This window comes from Mus pahari, chromosome 10 (genome assembly GCF_900095145.1).
Source record: "Mus pahari chromosome 10, PAHARI_EIJ_v1.1, whole genome shotgun sequence".
Lineage (NCBI taxonomy): Eukaryota > Metazoa > Chordata > Mammalia > Rodentia > Muridae > Mus > Mus pahari.
In genome coordinates, this window is record NC_034599.1 from 11,125,901 (window position 1) to 11,141,778 (window position 15,878).

The 15,878-nt window shown below is 43.7% G+C and overlaps 1 protein-coding gene across 4 annotated transcripts in view; it reads left to right on the forward strand.

Moving 5' to 3' along the window:
- The first annotated feature begins 6,830 nt into the window (after positions 1–6,830).
- Positions 6,831–15,878, forward strand: part of Slc36a4 (solute carrier family 36 member 4) — a 33,586-nt gene continuing 24,538 nt past the window's right edge. For 2 of the 4 annotated variants that reach the window (XM_029543395.1, XM_029543396.1), the window contains exon 1: positions 6,831–6,930. Coding sequence is in view for 2 of the 4 variants with exons in the window: in XM_021206621.2 (XP_021062280.1) it covers positions 6,885–6,930 (46 nt within the window). In the remaining 2 variants the exon portion in view is untranslated. The remainder of the gene's footprint in view (positions 6,931–15,878) is intronic. The other 2 variants (XM_021206621.2, XM_021206622.2) reach the window with 1 other exon arrangement.

The window sequence follows — 15,878 nt, forward strand, 5'->3', positions numbered from 1 at the left end:
TCCACTTATCAGTGAGTGCATAACATGTGCGTTATTTTGTAATTGGGTTGCCTCACTCAAGATAATACTTTCTAGTCCCATCCATTTGTGTAATAATTTCATGAAGTCATTGTTTTTAATAGCTGAGTAGTACTCCATTGTGTAAATGTACCACATTTTCTGTATCCATTCCTCTGTTGAAGGACTTCTGGGTTCTTTCCAGCTCCTGGCTATTATAAATAAGACTGCTATGAACATAGTGGAGCATGTGTCCTTATTACATGTTGGAGCATCTTCTGGGTGTATGCCCAGGATTAGTATTGCTGGTTCCTCAGGTAGTACTATGTCCAATTTTCTGAAGAACTGCCAGAGTGGTTGTACCAGCTTGTAGTCCCACTAGCAATGGAGGAGTGTTCCTCTTCCTCCACATCCTTGCCAGCATGTGCTGTCACCTGAATTTTTGATCTTAGCCATTCTGAGTGGTATGAGGTAGAATGTCAGGGCTGTTTTGATTTGCATTTCCCTGATGAGTAAGGATGTTAAACACTTCTTTAAGTGCTTCTTGGTCATTTGATATTCTGCAGTTGAGAATTCTTTGTTTAGCTCTGTACCCCATTTTTTAATAGGGTAATTTGTTTCTCTGGAGTCTAACTTCTTGAATTCTTTGTATATATTGGATATTAGCCCTCTATCAGATGTAGGATTAGTAAAGATCGTTTCCCAATCTGTTGGTTGCCTCTTTGTCCTATTGACAGTGTCCTTTGCCTTACAGAAACTTTGCAATTTTATGAGGTCCCTTTTGTTGAATTTTGATCTTAGAGCATAAGCCATTGGTGTACTGTTCAGAAATTGTTCCCCTGTGCCCATGTGTTTGAGGCTCTTCCCCATTTTCTCCTCTATTAGTTTCAGTGTATCTGGTTTTATGTGGAGGTCCTTGATCCACTTGGACTTAAGCTTTGTACAAGGAGATAAGAATGGGTCGATTTGCATTTTTCTACATGCAGACCTCCAGTTGGACAAGCACCATTTGTTAAAAATGCTGTCTTTTTTCACTGGATCGTTTTAGCTTCTTTGTCAAACATCAAGTGACCATAGGTATGTGGGTTTCTGAGTATTCAGTTCTATTCCATTGATCGTCCTGCCTGTCTCTGTACCAGTACCATGAAGTTCTTATCACTATTGCTCTGTAATGCAGCTTCAGGTCAGGGATGGTGATTCCCCCAGAAGTTCTTTAATTGTTGAGAATAGTCTTTGCTATTCTAGGTTTTTAGTTATTACAGATGAGTTTGCAAATTTCTCTTTCTAACTCTGTGAAGAATTGAGTTGGAATTTTGATGGGGATTGTATTGAATCTGTACTGTCCCTGATTTTAGTGGGATTGCTTTTGGCAGGATGGCCATTTTTTACTATATTAATTCTGCCAATCCATAAGAATGAGAGATCTTTCCACCTTCTGAGGTCTTCCATTTCTTTCTTCAGAGACTTGAAGTCATACAGATCTTTCACTTGCTTGGTAAGAGTCACACCAAGGTATGTAATATCATTTGTGACTATTGTGAAGGTTGTCGTTTCCCTAATTTCTTTCTCAGCCTGTTTATCCATCAAGTACGGGATGGCTACTGATTTGTTTGAGGTAATTTTATATCCAGCCACTTTGCTGAAGTTGTTTATCAGCTGTAGNAGTNCTCTGGTGGAATTTTTGGGGTCACTTAAGTATATGATCATGTCATCTGCAAATAGTGATATTTTGGCTTCTTCCTTTCCAATTTGTATCCCTTTGATCTCCTTTTGTAGTCTAATTGCTCTGGCTAGGACTTCAAGTACTATATTGACTTGGTAGGGAGTGGGCAGCCTTGGTTAGTCCCTGATTTTAGTGGGATTGCTTCAAGTTTCTCTCCATTCAGTTTGATGTTGGCCATTGGTTTGCTGTAAATTGCTTTTACTATGTTTAGGTATGGGTCTTAAATTCCTGATCTTTCCAAGACTTTTTACATGAAGGGGTGCTGAATTTTGTCAAATGTTTTTTTCAGCTTCTAATGAAATGATCATGTGGATTTTTTCTGTTAGTTTGTTTATATAGTGAATTATATTGATGGATTTCTGTATATTGTACCATGCCTACATCCATGAAATGAAGCCTACTTGATCATGGTGAATGATCATTTTGATGTGTTTTTGGATTTGGTTGGCAAGAATTTTATTGAGTACTTTTGCATCAATGTTCATAAGGGAGATTGTTCTGAAGTTCTCTTTCTTTGTTTGGTCTATGTATAAGCATAACGGTGGCTCCATATAACAAATTGGGCAGCGTTCCTTCTGTTTCTAGTTTGTGGAATAGTTTGAAGAGTATTGATATTAGGTCTTCTTAACTCTCCACTAAATCCATCTGGTCCTGGACTTTTTTTGGTTGGGAGACTATTAATGACTGTTTCTACTTCATTAGGGGTTATGGGACTATTTAGATGGTTTATCTGATCCTGTGTTAACTTTGGTACCTTTTATGTACCAAAAAAATTGTTCATTTCAACTAGATTTCCAATTTAGTTGAGTACAGGTTTTTGTTGTAGGATCTGATGACTTTTCGAATTTCCATGCTTTCCATTGTTATGTTTCCCTTTTCATTTCTGATTTTATTAATTAGGATACCGTCTCTGTGCCCTCTGGTTAGTCCAGCTAAGGGTTTGTCTATCTTGTTGATTTTCTCAGAGAACCAGCTCCTGGTTTGGTTGATTCTTTGTATAGTTCTTTTTGTTTCCACTTGGTTGATTTCACCCCTGAGTTTGATTATTTCCTGCCATCTACTCCTCCTGAGTGTGTTTGCTTCTTTTCGTTCCAGAGCTTTCAGGTGTGCTGTCAAGCTGCTACTGTAAGCTCTTGCCAGTTTCATTTTGGAGGCACTTAGAGCTATGAGTTTTCCTCTTACCATTTCTGTCATTGTGTCTCCTAAGTTTTGGTATGATGTGTCTTCATTTTCATTAAATTCTAAACAGTCTTTAATTTCTTTATTTCATCCTTGACCAAGTTATCATTGAGTAAAGCGTTGTTAAGCTTCTATGTGTACGTGTGTCTTCAGTTGTTTTTGTTGGCATTTAAGACCAGCCTTAGTCCATGGTGATCTGATAGGGTGCCTGGGATTATTTCAGTCTTCTTGTATCTGTTGAGGCCTGTTTTCACACCAATTATATGGTCAGTTTTGGAGACGGTACCATGAAGTGATGATAAGAAGATATATTCTTTTGCTTTATGATGAAATATTCTATAAATATCTGCTAGATCCTTTTGTTTCATAACTTCTGTTAGTTTCACAGTGTCTCTGTTTTGTTTCTGTTTCCATGATCTGTCCATTGCTGTGAGTGGGGTGTGAAAGTCTTCCACTATTATTGTGTGCAGTGCAATGTGTGCTTTGAGCTTCAGTAAAGTTTCTTTTATGAATGTGGGTGTCCTTGCATTTGGAGCATAGATGTTCAGAATTGAGGGTTAATCTTGGTAGAGCTTTCCTTCGACGAATATAAAGTTTCCTTCCTTACCTTTTTTGGTAACTTTTGTTTGAAAGTTGATTTTATTTGACTTTAGAATGGCAACTCCAGCTTCTTTTTTTAGGACCATTTGCTTGGAAAATTGTTTTCTATCCTTTTACTCTGAGGTAATATCTGTCTTTGTCACTGAGGTGTGTTTCCTGAATGTAGCAAAATGTTGGGTCCTGTTTATGTATCCAGTCTGTTATCTCTGTCTTTTTATTGGGGAATTGGGTCCATTGATGTTAAGAGAGATTAGGAAAAGTACTTGTTACTTCCTGTTATTTGAGTTGTTAAAGGTGGAATTATATTTGTGTGGCTATCTTCTTTTGGGTTTGTTGAAAAATGACTTTTTTGCTTATTCTAGGGTGTAGTTTCCCTCCTTGTGTTGGTGTTTTCCATCTGTTATCCTTTGTAGGGCTGGATTTGTGGAAAGATACTGTGTAAATTTGGTTTTGTCATGGAATATCTTGTGTTCTCCATTTATGATAATTGAGAGTTTTGCTGGGTATAGCCTGGGCTGTCATTTGTGTTCTCTTAGGGTCTATATGACATCTGCCCAGGATCGTCTAGCTTTCATAGTCTCTAGTGAGAAGTCTGGTGTAATTCTGATAGGTTTGCCTTTATATGTTACTTGACCTTTTTCCTTACTGCTTTTAATATTTTTTCTTTATTTAATGCATTTGGTGTTTTGATTATTATGTGACAGGAGGAATTTTTTTCTGGCCAATCTATTTGGATTTCTGTGGGCTTCTTGTATGTTCATGGACATCTTTTTCTTTAGATTAGGAAAGTTCTTTTCTATAATTTTGTTGACAATATTTACTAGCCCTTTAAGTTAGAAATCTTCACTCTCTTCTATACCTATTATCCTTATGTTTGGTCTTCTCATTGTGTCCTGGATTTCCTGGATGTTTTGGGTTAGGAGCTTTTTGCTTTTTGTATTTTCTTTGACTGTTGTGTCAATGTTTTCTATGGTATCTTCTGCCCGTAAGATTCTGTCTTCCATCTCTTGTATTCTGTTGGTGATGCTTGCATCTGTGACTCCTGTTTTCTTTCCTAGTTTTTTTTTTTTAACTCCAGGGTTGTCTCCCTTTGTGATTTCTTTATTGTTTCTATTTCCATTTTTAGATCTTGGATGGTTTTGTTCATTTCCTTCACCTATTTGAGTGTGTTTTCCTGTAATTCTTTAAGGGATTTTTGTTTGTTTGTTTGTTTCCTGTTTAAGGGCTTCTAGCTGTTTATCTGTGTTCTCCTGTATTTCTTTAAGGGAGTTATTTATGTCCTTCTTAAAGTCCTCTATCATCATTATGATTTTAGATCCAAATCTTGCTTTTCTGGTGTGATAGAGTATCCACAACTTTCTATGGTGGGAGAATTGGGTTCTGATGATGCCAAATAACCTTGGTTTCTGTTGCTTATGTTCTTAGCCTTGCCTCCTGCCATCTGATTATCTCTAGTGCCATCTGCCCTTGGTATATCTGACTGGAGCCTGTTTTTCCTGTAATCCTGGTTGAGTCACAACTCCTCAGAGTCCAGCTGTCTCTTTGACACTGTGATTTCAGAATCCTGTGATCCTGAGATTCTGGGTGTGTCAAAGTTCCTTGGCAGTCAAGCTGCCTCTGGGACACTGAGGTCCTGGTGTGACCAAGCTCCTGGGATCCTGGGATCCTGTAATCCTAGGTGTGTTAGCATACCTGGGATTGGAGCTTCTTCTGGGTACTGTGGGACTGTCTGTAGCATTTGTGCCCAAGGCAAACTGGCCCAGACTGGAAGGAAACTTTGCCACTGGTCTGGTGGGGTTCCTACATCTCTGGATCCTGCTGGTCCCAGTTACTCCTGGTGGTGTTGGAACAGATGTTGTGTCCTACTCACCCCTGATACTAAGATCCTGGGTGTGCTAGAGTGCCTGGGAGTGGAGCCTCCTCTGTGTGCTGTGGGACTGGCTGAAGAGTTGGTGCCCAAGGTAAACCAGTGCAAACTGGCCTATTTTTGTTTTGAGACAGGCTTGCTGGATTCAACTTACTGTGTAGCCCAGTCATGTCTCGAACTTGTCATCTACTTGTCTCAGTGTTCCATGTAGCTGGCATCACAGGCTTGTGCCACAAGGTTGGGAGTCCCCTTCCTGGCTCTATTGTTATATAATGGAAAAATAACGAATGTCAGCCTGGGCTGGGGCTTACCTGTAGCAGCAATCCTAGCAGGTGTGTGTGTATGTTAGGTGTCAGTGAAGGCAGGAGGAACACGATAGGAAGGATAGCCTTGGTTCCATCATATGGTTAAAACTAGCCTGGGCTACTTGAGACCTTGTCCTACAAAAGCAAAACTAGATGAATTCATGAACAGCATATGTGATATCTTGAGAGACATTATACACTGTGAAATATGGTTATCATAGTCAAGCAATACACCCATCGCCTTGTGTGGTATCCTTGTGCTACGAATATGTAGTAAGATCATTGAACACCTATGTTTGTCAATTTCCAACACACCATGCACACTGTATGTTGACTATCGCCTCCAAGCTGTAAATTAGAAGTCCATAACTTATTCATAACCCAATAAGGCAAGCCTATGTGCATGCACATCCTAGTTTTCAGTTGGATGAGTCAGTCACGAAGAGCTAAGTAAACAAAGATATTGCAGTAAAGGTCATGTTGTTAGCAACAGTGAGGACTCTTCCAGGTACTGTTATTGTATTTCCTAGGTCCACCCATAGAACTTGGGAGTCGTTCCGATGATAGGGAGAAGGTGCCTGGAAGTCAGCAGGTAATGAAGCCACTTTAAAATGGAAAGTAGGCAATACTTAAGAGGCAGGCTGAAATGGTTTCCACATGCCAGCTTTGTATGCAGACTGAGTCCCTGCTGCAGTGGCAGATCCCTCCCCTGCCTTCATCGGCTTACTGGTGGTGGTGGTGATGGTGGTGGTGGAAGGATCTTTCACTTTGTGTGGACATTGAGCACAGTAGCTTACAGACTGCATTGCGCTGTCTCTCACGTGACCAAAGAACTATATGGCAATGTAGTGTAGTGCCTGATAGTGGGTGTCGACACTTCCCTCTTGGCCTTAACCCTAGCGTTAGCGTTAGATGCCTGTGCAGGAGCCTACATCTAGCTGCGTTTGCTAGTGTCAACTGGGGTGGAGGAACACTGCCAGTCGGCCGTCGGACTTGCGGTCTGCTTGCTTTCTGCGCGGTCCGAGGCCCGCGAAGCCCGGGGGTTCAGAGGATCGCTCCTCAGCCCGAAGGTGCCGCGCCTGTCACCCCGAGGCGCAGACCCGCGTGGGCTACGGTCAAGGCCAGCCCGGGCCCCGCCCCTCGGGGCGGCTCTGCGCATGCTCGGCGGTGCGGCCGGCAGAGCGGGCGGCGGCGACCTGGAGACCCCCGAGGGATGGAAGCGCCGGCGCCGGCGGAGGCGGCGGGATGCGAGGAGCTCGGTGGGTGTCTGCCGGCCCGACCCAACCCGGGGCGTGGGCGTCTCCCGCGTTCGCAGTGAGGGCGCGCCGGCCTTCGCGTCCGCCGCGGCGGCATCCGGGCTCCCGGTGTCTCGCGCGCCTGGCCTGGGGGGTGGGGGGGTGTCTCTGCGCGCGCACTGAGCACTAGGGTGGCGGGATGGCGGGATGGCGGGATGGCGGGATGGCGGGATGGCGGGGTGACGGCGTTTGCCGAGACCCCAGGCAGAGGTTGGTGGGTCCCAGGACCCTGGCTGGCGTGAGTTCCTCTAGGGCCAGCACAGCACAGTGGTCCCCAGGCCTGGCGGGGCCTTGCACCGAGTGTGCGGTCTGTCTGCCTTCGAGTCGTCAGTCTTTGTATGCCTGTCATTCTGTCCATCTGTCTGTCCACGGGCCTGTGCTTGTAGCACTGTGCGTCAGCGCGGGGAGTCGCCCTGTTTGTCCACGTCAAAGGGAGGCGGGAGCTGTTGCCACTCTGTTTTTTTCCAGGATGCTTTAAGGAAGTTATCATTGTTTTCTTTTCTGAGCCTGAATCTCAACTCTGGGCGACTCCAGCTGAAGCCTCCTTTGACTCCTCGCTGCTCATCTGTTCTAACGGGACGTTGCCGCCTGGAGAATAGGACGTACCTGGGCTCTGACCGGCCCTGAGCGCTCTGTTTCCATGGTTTTGGAAGGCTGCTTCTGTTTACTACTGTCAGAAAGAAAACAGAAGCTAGGATCAGAATAGAAAGAGGTTCTCCTAGCAGCACAGTGTGTTAAGTTGAAGAAAGAGATTAAATTAAAACATACTTTGAAGTAATTTATAGACTGGCATTCCTATAATAATGTGCCAGCACTTCATGGTTGTTTTCAACAAAGGTAGAAACTGTGAGTCTAACTTTCAGAGAACAGTCTGTCAAGTAGGGTGCTGTAGACTATGCTAGCCAATGTCTATTTGATCCACACAAGAATTGAGGGAGGCAAGTTCTTTTGTCTTGCAATTGATCTCACCTAAGGCAAGGCCCTGTTAATACAAGTTCAAGTTTATGTGACTCTTCAGTTCATTGATAACCCATGTTGATGAGGAGATTGGCAGGAGCGGGATAATATGTTATCATTAGCACGCTTCAAGCTGGTGTGGTAGTAGTACACACTTGCAAACCCAGTGTTCATGGGGCTGAGGCAAGCAGACTGTCAGTCTGTGCCACACAGTGAGTTCTGGGCCAGTGTGGTCCACACACTGAGGTCCTGACTCTACCCCTGCCGTCTGGAAAAGTTCGTCTTTGCACTCAGCAGTTTTATGTGTAAAATATTTCTCAAAGAAGTAAATCATGCAATTAAACTGTATCAGGCTGAGAGGATGTTTGAGTGGGAAAGAGCACTTCCCATGCAAGACCGATGACCTGAGTTGGGACTCCCAGAACCCATGTAAAGCAGTGGAACGTGGGAGACAGGCAGGGGAGTCACTCCTGTGCTCGAATGCCAGCTGCAAAGCACAGCAGCGAAGAAGAGAGAGTCCCTGCCTCAAGCGAGGCGGGAGGGAGAATAGAGTCCCCAGAGTTAGTATCCAGCAGACCCCTCATACGTATGCTGGGTCACACGTGCTTCCACAGACTCACAGCTCACACACAAATGTCTGCCAGAAGACTCATTGCAGCATCTGTAAAGGTCAGGGTTGTTATTGTCCAAGTGTCCAATGGAAAGCCATGAACTAAGCTATCATTTAGTGTTTGGTCATCTACTGCTTAGCTGTTAGAAGTGACATGGAAAACCGGGCGTGGTGGTGCACGCCTTTAATCCCAGCACTCAGGAGGCAGAGGCAGGCAGACTTCTGAGTTTGAGGCCAGCCTGGTCTACAAAGTGAGTTCCAGGACAGCCAGGGCAATACAGAGAAACCCTGTCTCGAAAAACCAAAAAGAAAAAAAAAAAAAAAGAAGTGACATGGAAACATACTCACCATGTATCATCTGTTAACTGGGAAAGCTCCCCGATTCCGTCCTCTATAATAAAGTGTGCTTTTGGTGGTTTCCACGTGACAAATGGACTTTAGAGCAAAAGCGGGAACTGGGGGGGCCTTCTACAAGCTCAGGAAAGAGGCTAGCATGCTCTTCAGACCACCATGGTGGCAGCGATGGAAACGGAGAGAGGTGGTTAGACTGGGATGTCATAGACCAGTGTGATTTCCAAAGAGACTAGGTGAAGGCAGGCAGGATGGCTCCAGGGACCCGAATGTCTGAAGGGCTGAGGGCTTTGGACAGTTTTATAATGTGTCCAGCCTTTGATGTTTCCCTCTTTATCCTCACTTCTTATGACTAGTTTTTGGCTGACAGGAGACTCTCCACTTGAGTGAGGCCATGTGAGGCCCTGGGCCTTTCTCTGTGCTCTCAGTCACGGCTACTCACTTGAAGGGAAGCCAGCTGCCATGTTGGGAGGACACTCAGGCAGCCCAAACACAGTGTCCATGGGGTGCAGGTCAGAGGCCTCCTGACACACTGGTGCCAACCATAGAAGTGATTCCCCAAAGCCTAGACTTAAGAGGTGACTTGTCCAGATGGGTGAAGTCACGTGGCTTGGAGAGGATGTTAAGGATTTGGTTTAAGCTGATCAGGTGTAGAGTTACTGGAAGGTGAGGTCTAGGGAGGCAAGTCTGGAAGTTGTCAGCACGTAGGTAGCCCTGAAGCTGTGGGGAGGGCAGGGAAGGAAGATGTGGCAAGGGAGGGAGGAAGAGAGAGAGAAGAGATACAAGGATACTCTGTGTTGTTCCTGAGGTAGTTTCAGGGCGCTGAGAGAGTTAATGTTTTAGAAAGCACCATTGCTGTTACTCATGCTGTTTGGGTTTGTACAGCGGCAGAGTGTTACATAAGGTAGAAGGCGCTTTAACGCGGGCCATCTCCGGAGAACTCCGCTGAGACAGGATGAGCTTCTTATGCTCAAAAGCCATTGCGGGCTTCTAGCCTGGTTCTTACACTCTGTTCTCTCAACCACAGGAATAAAGAAGTCTGCTCTTATGATCAAGGAGGTGGTTCATAGGTTTGTGTGGCTTCATTGTGCTAATTTTCATAAAAGAAACTTAGGTCCGCCATAATTTATTCCCATTGCTGATATATAAGTGGTTTCTTATTTTGCGGGAATATTAAGAGCAATATAGCATTACTAAATGTTTTTAATATTTTCAGAGGAAGGGAAGGATAGAGATGGTTCTGTGGTCCATCTACACCATTAGCTGGTTCCCACTTTGGTGTGTTTTCTTCTCTCCATTTCCGCTTTACTTTTTAAAGCACTGCGGCGTAGTGTGAGTCCGCAGTCCCTATCCTGACTCATTGGATGACTGCCCTTGTCTGAGCCTTGGCAATCACACTGTGAAGGCAGGGTTGAATTTTCTAGGGTGGCTACACCGTAGTGAGCAAAGTAAGTTGCTTATTGCCGTGTACTTAGCAGACTTTAAGAATTTATGTTTCGGCAAACATCTGTATAGTAGCTTGCCGGAAGTAGAATTACTTGATGAGAGTAGCGAGCACTGAAAAATTCTAATATGTATTACTAAATTTGTCAGTCTTTATTTAGCTCCACCTGGAGCTGATTTCAGGGTAGGCAGTTGAGGCTGAAACAAAAGTTGGGGTGACAGAACAGAGCATTTATATTCTCCCTAACTTAAGCTTCATTCATTGTGCATACATTACATTATATCTAAGGTGTATAATATTTAAAAGACTGTTTTTTATTGTGACATGTTAAACACTTGTAAATAGAAATAATTATACCTGGGTAGTTTGAAATCCACTGCTTAATAGTATTTTATCAGGAATTATTAATTTTACCTATTTTACCATAGCTTTTATAAGAATAGTTTAATTTATTGCTTGGCCAAAAATCACATTAAAAACTTCAGCGAATAACAGACTATTTGTAAACTACATAGGCTCATGAAATTTTTAATTACTTGATGTAGAGTATTCAAACGTTATTTCATGTGTTCTTAACTCTACTAAATCTTTTACCGCGTTGGGTCTTTACATATCTTCATCTATGGTTATTATTAGAAGATTAATTTACTAATGAGCACATGCAGCTCAGGGTACAGCCTGTGGAGTCAGTTCTCCTTCTACTGTGTAGGTCCCAGGAGTCAAACTCAGGTCTTCAAACTTGGTAGCAAGCATCCTTAGCTGCCGAGCTGTCTCTCCGAATCTCCTTAAGTATGATTTTTGCATTAGTTTCTACTTCTATTTCCTTTTAGCTGATATAACATCCCATCTTTGCAGACTAAGTCTTACTGGATACTTTGTAGCTCCAAAATGCTCAGTATTGGCTATTTTTATTAAGTTAGTTCTAATTTCCTGTCAAATCTTTGCAGTTTAAAGTCCTGGACAGTATAATTTGTTTGTAACATTGGCTAGCAGGGGTGGAACTGCTGCTTCTGGGTGGCTCACGTGCTTGGAGGGGCTCCATGCTTCATGCCTGCTTCTCCTTTTATCCTCTAGTCCTCTGCAGGGTGGGAATTGTGAGTTTCGTCATGTATATAGCAGAGACCTTGGTAGGAGGTCATCCCGCTGACATCATGTTTCTGTTTAAGTAGCCACTGCCTACATGAGGTTGGTCTCTGAGTCTTTGCAGTGTGTGTCCCAGTAAATACACCCTGGATTTTGGGTAATTAGTGTGGAAAACAGGATGTAAAGCATCCTACATTTTCTGTTGGTTATCTGGTCAGGGGACAGTATGCTGGACTCATCAGATTAAACAATGTACTATGGCATTTGCTCTCAGCAGCAGGCAGAGGTTCAGGCCTGGCGTGTGCTGTGCGGTCTCCTGAACAAAGCCAGTGTTAGTGCTGCAGAGTAAATGCAAGAAGACACCACTGCATTTTCTAGAGGGTCAAATGCAAGACATTATTGATGGATTTACATACTACATCCTGAAATTCAGAACAAAATACACTTTCACATCGTATACTTACTGATTTATGGAGTTGCTGAGAGTTATGAGTGACTGAGTTTGTTTATAGCAGATGTCATCCTTTGAGGCTCTGGTTCAAGTGGGAGATCAAGGAACACTTTCAGTTGTAGCCTCAGAGACACTGCTTTCCAGGGATTAGCATTTGAGATTTTTAATTCTTTAGGTTTGAGTTACTTTGTGACCTTTAGGGGAATATAGTCAGTTCTAGAACTTGACCCTATTTTAACTATTCTTAACTTAGTTTAAAAAACCATATATAGTTAAATATATGTATTTATATAAACTTATAACTACATAAATATATAGCTAAAGGATGTAGGTATGTATATATCTGTATCTGTATTGTGTAATGTTGCTCCAAGGAATGAGGTCTGAAGCAAGGGGGAGTCACGGGGAGTTTTCAGCTGCTTTAAGCACCATTTAAGCACAGGGGCAGGCATCAGATAATGCGTACATGTAGACTCATGAGTTCCTAACCCGTTCACCACATTTCTCTCAGCTTCAACTTTTACAAATGAATTCCTTTAAATCCTGTTATGAGAAGGTTGGAAGAGTGTTGTGGAATAATTAACTTATTAAGATGTTCACATATGAGGGGTAAGAAAATTGATTGAAGGCAAAGAAATATAGAAAAAGATTTTCCAGGAAGTCATGGGCTCATGTTTCCTAGATGGTTATAATATTGAGAATGCCTTTAGAACCACAGAAAAGTCACTTGCTAAACAACCTACATTAGGAGGGACCGAGAGCCCAGCTGACCTGTGTGTGGGAGTCAAGCGAGCGTTGTAATGCTGATTTGAAAGCCAAACATAAATTACAAAACTGCTATTTACAGCCATTTTAATACTTGCAAATTACAGTCTCAGGTTTTAATCTAAAAAGATACTGAATATAAATCCACTGCCTTTACCAATAAAAGCTGACTTCTCACTTATAGTTGATACATTTTTAAAGTTGTGAGAGAACTTACCTTTTCCTTGACTTTTCATGGCTGCTGTGATCCCTCGGGCAGTGAGGCTCAGATAATAGATGGTTGAGGTTCTGAAGAGTTGGTCGTGGTAGCTATCTTTATGGAGAACACAGTGAACTCACTACAGCACAGCACAGGGCAGAAATGAGAAAGTGGGCGTAACTGGTAGTCTGGACAAGCTAAACTGATCAAAGTGAATGATGTCAACAGTCCACAGGGCAGCAGGGTGCACTGAGGTATAAAACCAAAGCCGATGAAACGAGTAGGCATGGCCCATGTGGGTTCACGAACTTTCCTAAAAGTCATTTGTTGTTCCTGTGCAGTACTTCAGGAACTGATCTTACTTGGAGATAGAACCTGCTGTAGAAGGCAGTTTGACTGTGTCCTTACAGAGAGTCAGACTTGGGCGCAGTTTCAGTTATGGGAGAATGTTACATGAACATAAACATGGCAACATGTAAGATGGCACACGGGCCAGAGCCTTCCCTGCGCCAAGAGGAACCTGTTTTCCCAAGACTCTATTTCAGAATTCTGGACCTTTGGGATGATGGATTTCTGTTGTCTTGAGTCCCTTTTTGTTACAGTGACCCCCACAAAACACCAGTGGTAGATTTGTAGGGAAACAATGGCATTGCTTTGGGTGGAGTATAACAAAAGGAAGCAGGATCTGTGGTAAGATGAGATACATATACCTGATCCTAATGTGTATGGGGTTCAACATGGAGGGTGGGCAGGAGCACAGCATGGAGAGGACAGGAGCACAGCATGGAGGGGACAGGGGGTAGGAGACTAGGCAGAAATTTGGGAGAAATCTCTTTCAGTGTGATCATCTTGAAGTGCTAAGAGAGAGATCTGATTTTCAGGTTAGCAGTTCGGGGCCAAGGCCAGGAAAGGAATTTTATCGGTAGCAGGACTGAGGCGCAGCCTTGTCAAAGATTGCTTACAGAGGAGAGCGAGGCAGGGCAGAGGCTCCTCCTGATGGTGAAGGGGGTGAAAGACATGGGCATGGAAGCTGAAGAGAGGAAGCATGAGGAGGAAAGTAGAGGAATGTAGGAGGGGTGGAGAGCAACACAAAGAAAGTAGGCGTGAAAATATGAGTGCCAGGATTTTGCATACTAAATTGTGAATGAAGACTGAGAATTCCTCAGAGAATAATGTAGGTATGAGTCCTTCCTGAAGAACCTGCTAGGACTGTGCTCAGAGTGAATCTGTAGCATATCAGGGTTGCAAGGCCTTGCTCTCAGCTGCAGCATAGGCACACCTAGTCAGAAACCCTGGGGTGGAGCATGTCAGTTTGCTAGCAAGCCCTACCTGGCCTCTCTGAGACAGTCTAGCTGGTATACACTTATGGATGATTGGGGAGACTGTCCGAGAACTACAGGAATGCAGATGTTGCCCATAGACCTAAATCTGAGGTGCAAATGGAGATGTGGTGGGAAGGACATATACAGAAAGCACAAGTGAAAGCAGGGCCCCAGCTGGCAGCGGGAGGAAGAAGGAAGCCCAGGCTGGCAGCGGGAGGAAGAAGGAAGCCCAGGCTGGCAGCGGGAGGAAGCCATGGCTATGCTGTGTGCCTGACTTCCCTGCTGTGACCAACGGCACCACGTGAAGCTTTGTCTCTGCTCTAGTCCATCATGGCAGGGGAACATGATAGCAGACGGGGCATGGCTGAGGTGGCCCAGTGCTGGGGGGAGCATACGTGAGCTAGCTCACATCTCAGTGGAGCGGGAAGTAGAGACAGGACAGAAAGGCTGGACTGTGACCCTCAGGCCTGCCCTGCCTAGAGACTCACGTCTAGCTAGGCTCCACTTCTAAAGGTGCTGTCTTCCCACTGGGGACCAAGTGTTTTCAAACACATGAACAGTGGGTGCTTGGTGTTTGAACTATAGCACTCAGGTGGCACTCAAAACTGTCACGACAGGTGCTGGAAAGATGTTTCAGCTGCGGAGAGTGCACACTGCTCTTGCAGAGGACCTGAGATTTGTTCCCAGTACCCACATCAGGTGACTTACAACCGCCTGCGGTTCTAGTTCCAGGAGATCCCATGGTTCCTTCTGGACTCTGCAGGCACCTGCATTCACACTTGCACAGACTCACATCTACACAGGCGCGCGTATACACATGATTTAAAGATCTAAAAGCTGCCTCAAAAGTAAAAAGCTAACGAGACAGGGAGAACTAAGGACATTCTAAAAGACACGGTGACAGAGGTGACCAGCAGAACAGCCTAGGTAAATGGGATCTCTGACCCTGGCCTTGACCGCCTGTCCCGAAACAGCTCAGAGGAGTTAAATGGTGCAGGTTGAGAAGTTAGAACTCTACTGTGGAATTTCAAGAGGCCTTTCTAGTTCTTAGGAAGGGTGCTGCCTTAGGGTGAACTGAGACCATGTGTGCTTGCTCTGTGGTAACTTGTGGAGGTGAGTCTGCATTTGAGAGGGAAAAAAAGCAATGACAGCAAATGGTGGAAGTCCCCTCGCATGCACACCTTGAGTGGTAGACGTACGTGTTTAACTTTAAAATCTCTGTATTTCAGTCTTAATGAACTTAGATTTAATGATTTTTTTTAAAATTTATAGTAAGAGGACAGTGGTGAACAGCCACATGAAAACGTCATTAGGAAGAACAGAACATTTTGATATTAAAATTTTAACATTGGGATGAATATAATCTTAAGTACTTAAAAATGTGATTATTATTTACCTGTTACAGTATGGTTTGAAGCAGGCCAGATATAGAACATATATTTGATTATTCACATTTCTTGTCTTGTAAGAGTCATGTGGATAAAACAAAAAATATTTTCTATATTACTTAAGCTTTTCCCTCTGCACTGTATAATTCAAATAGAACATCCAGAAAGTAAGTCTCATTGTTTCTTTGTGATAATATCAAGATGGGGGTGGGGGTTCTAAGGTGAACCAAGGTACTCAGCTGCAGTGAATACAAATTATATTTCTCTCTCTCTCTCTCTCTCTCTCTCTCTCTCTCTCTCTCTCTCTCTGTGTGTGTGTGTGTGTGTGTGTGTGTGTGTGTG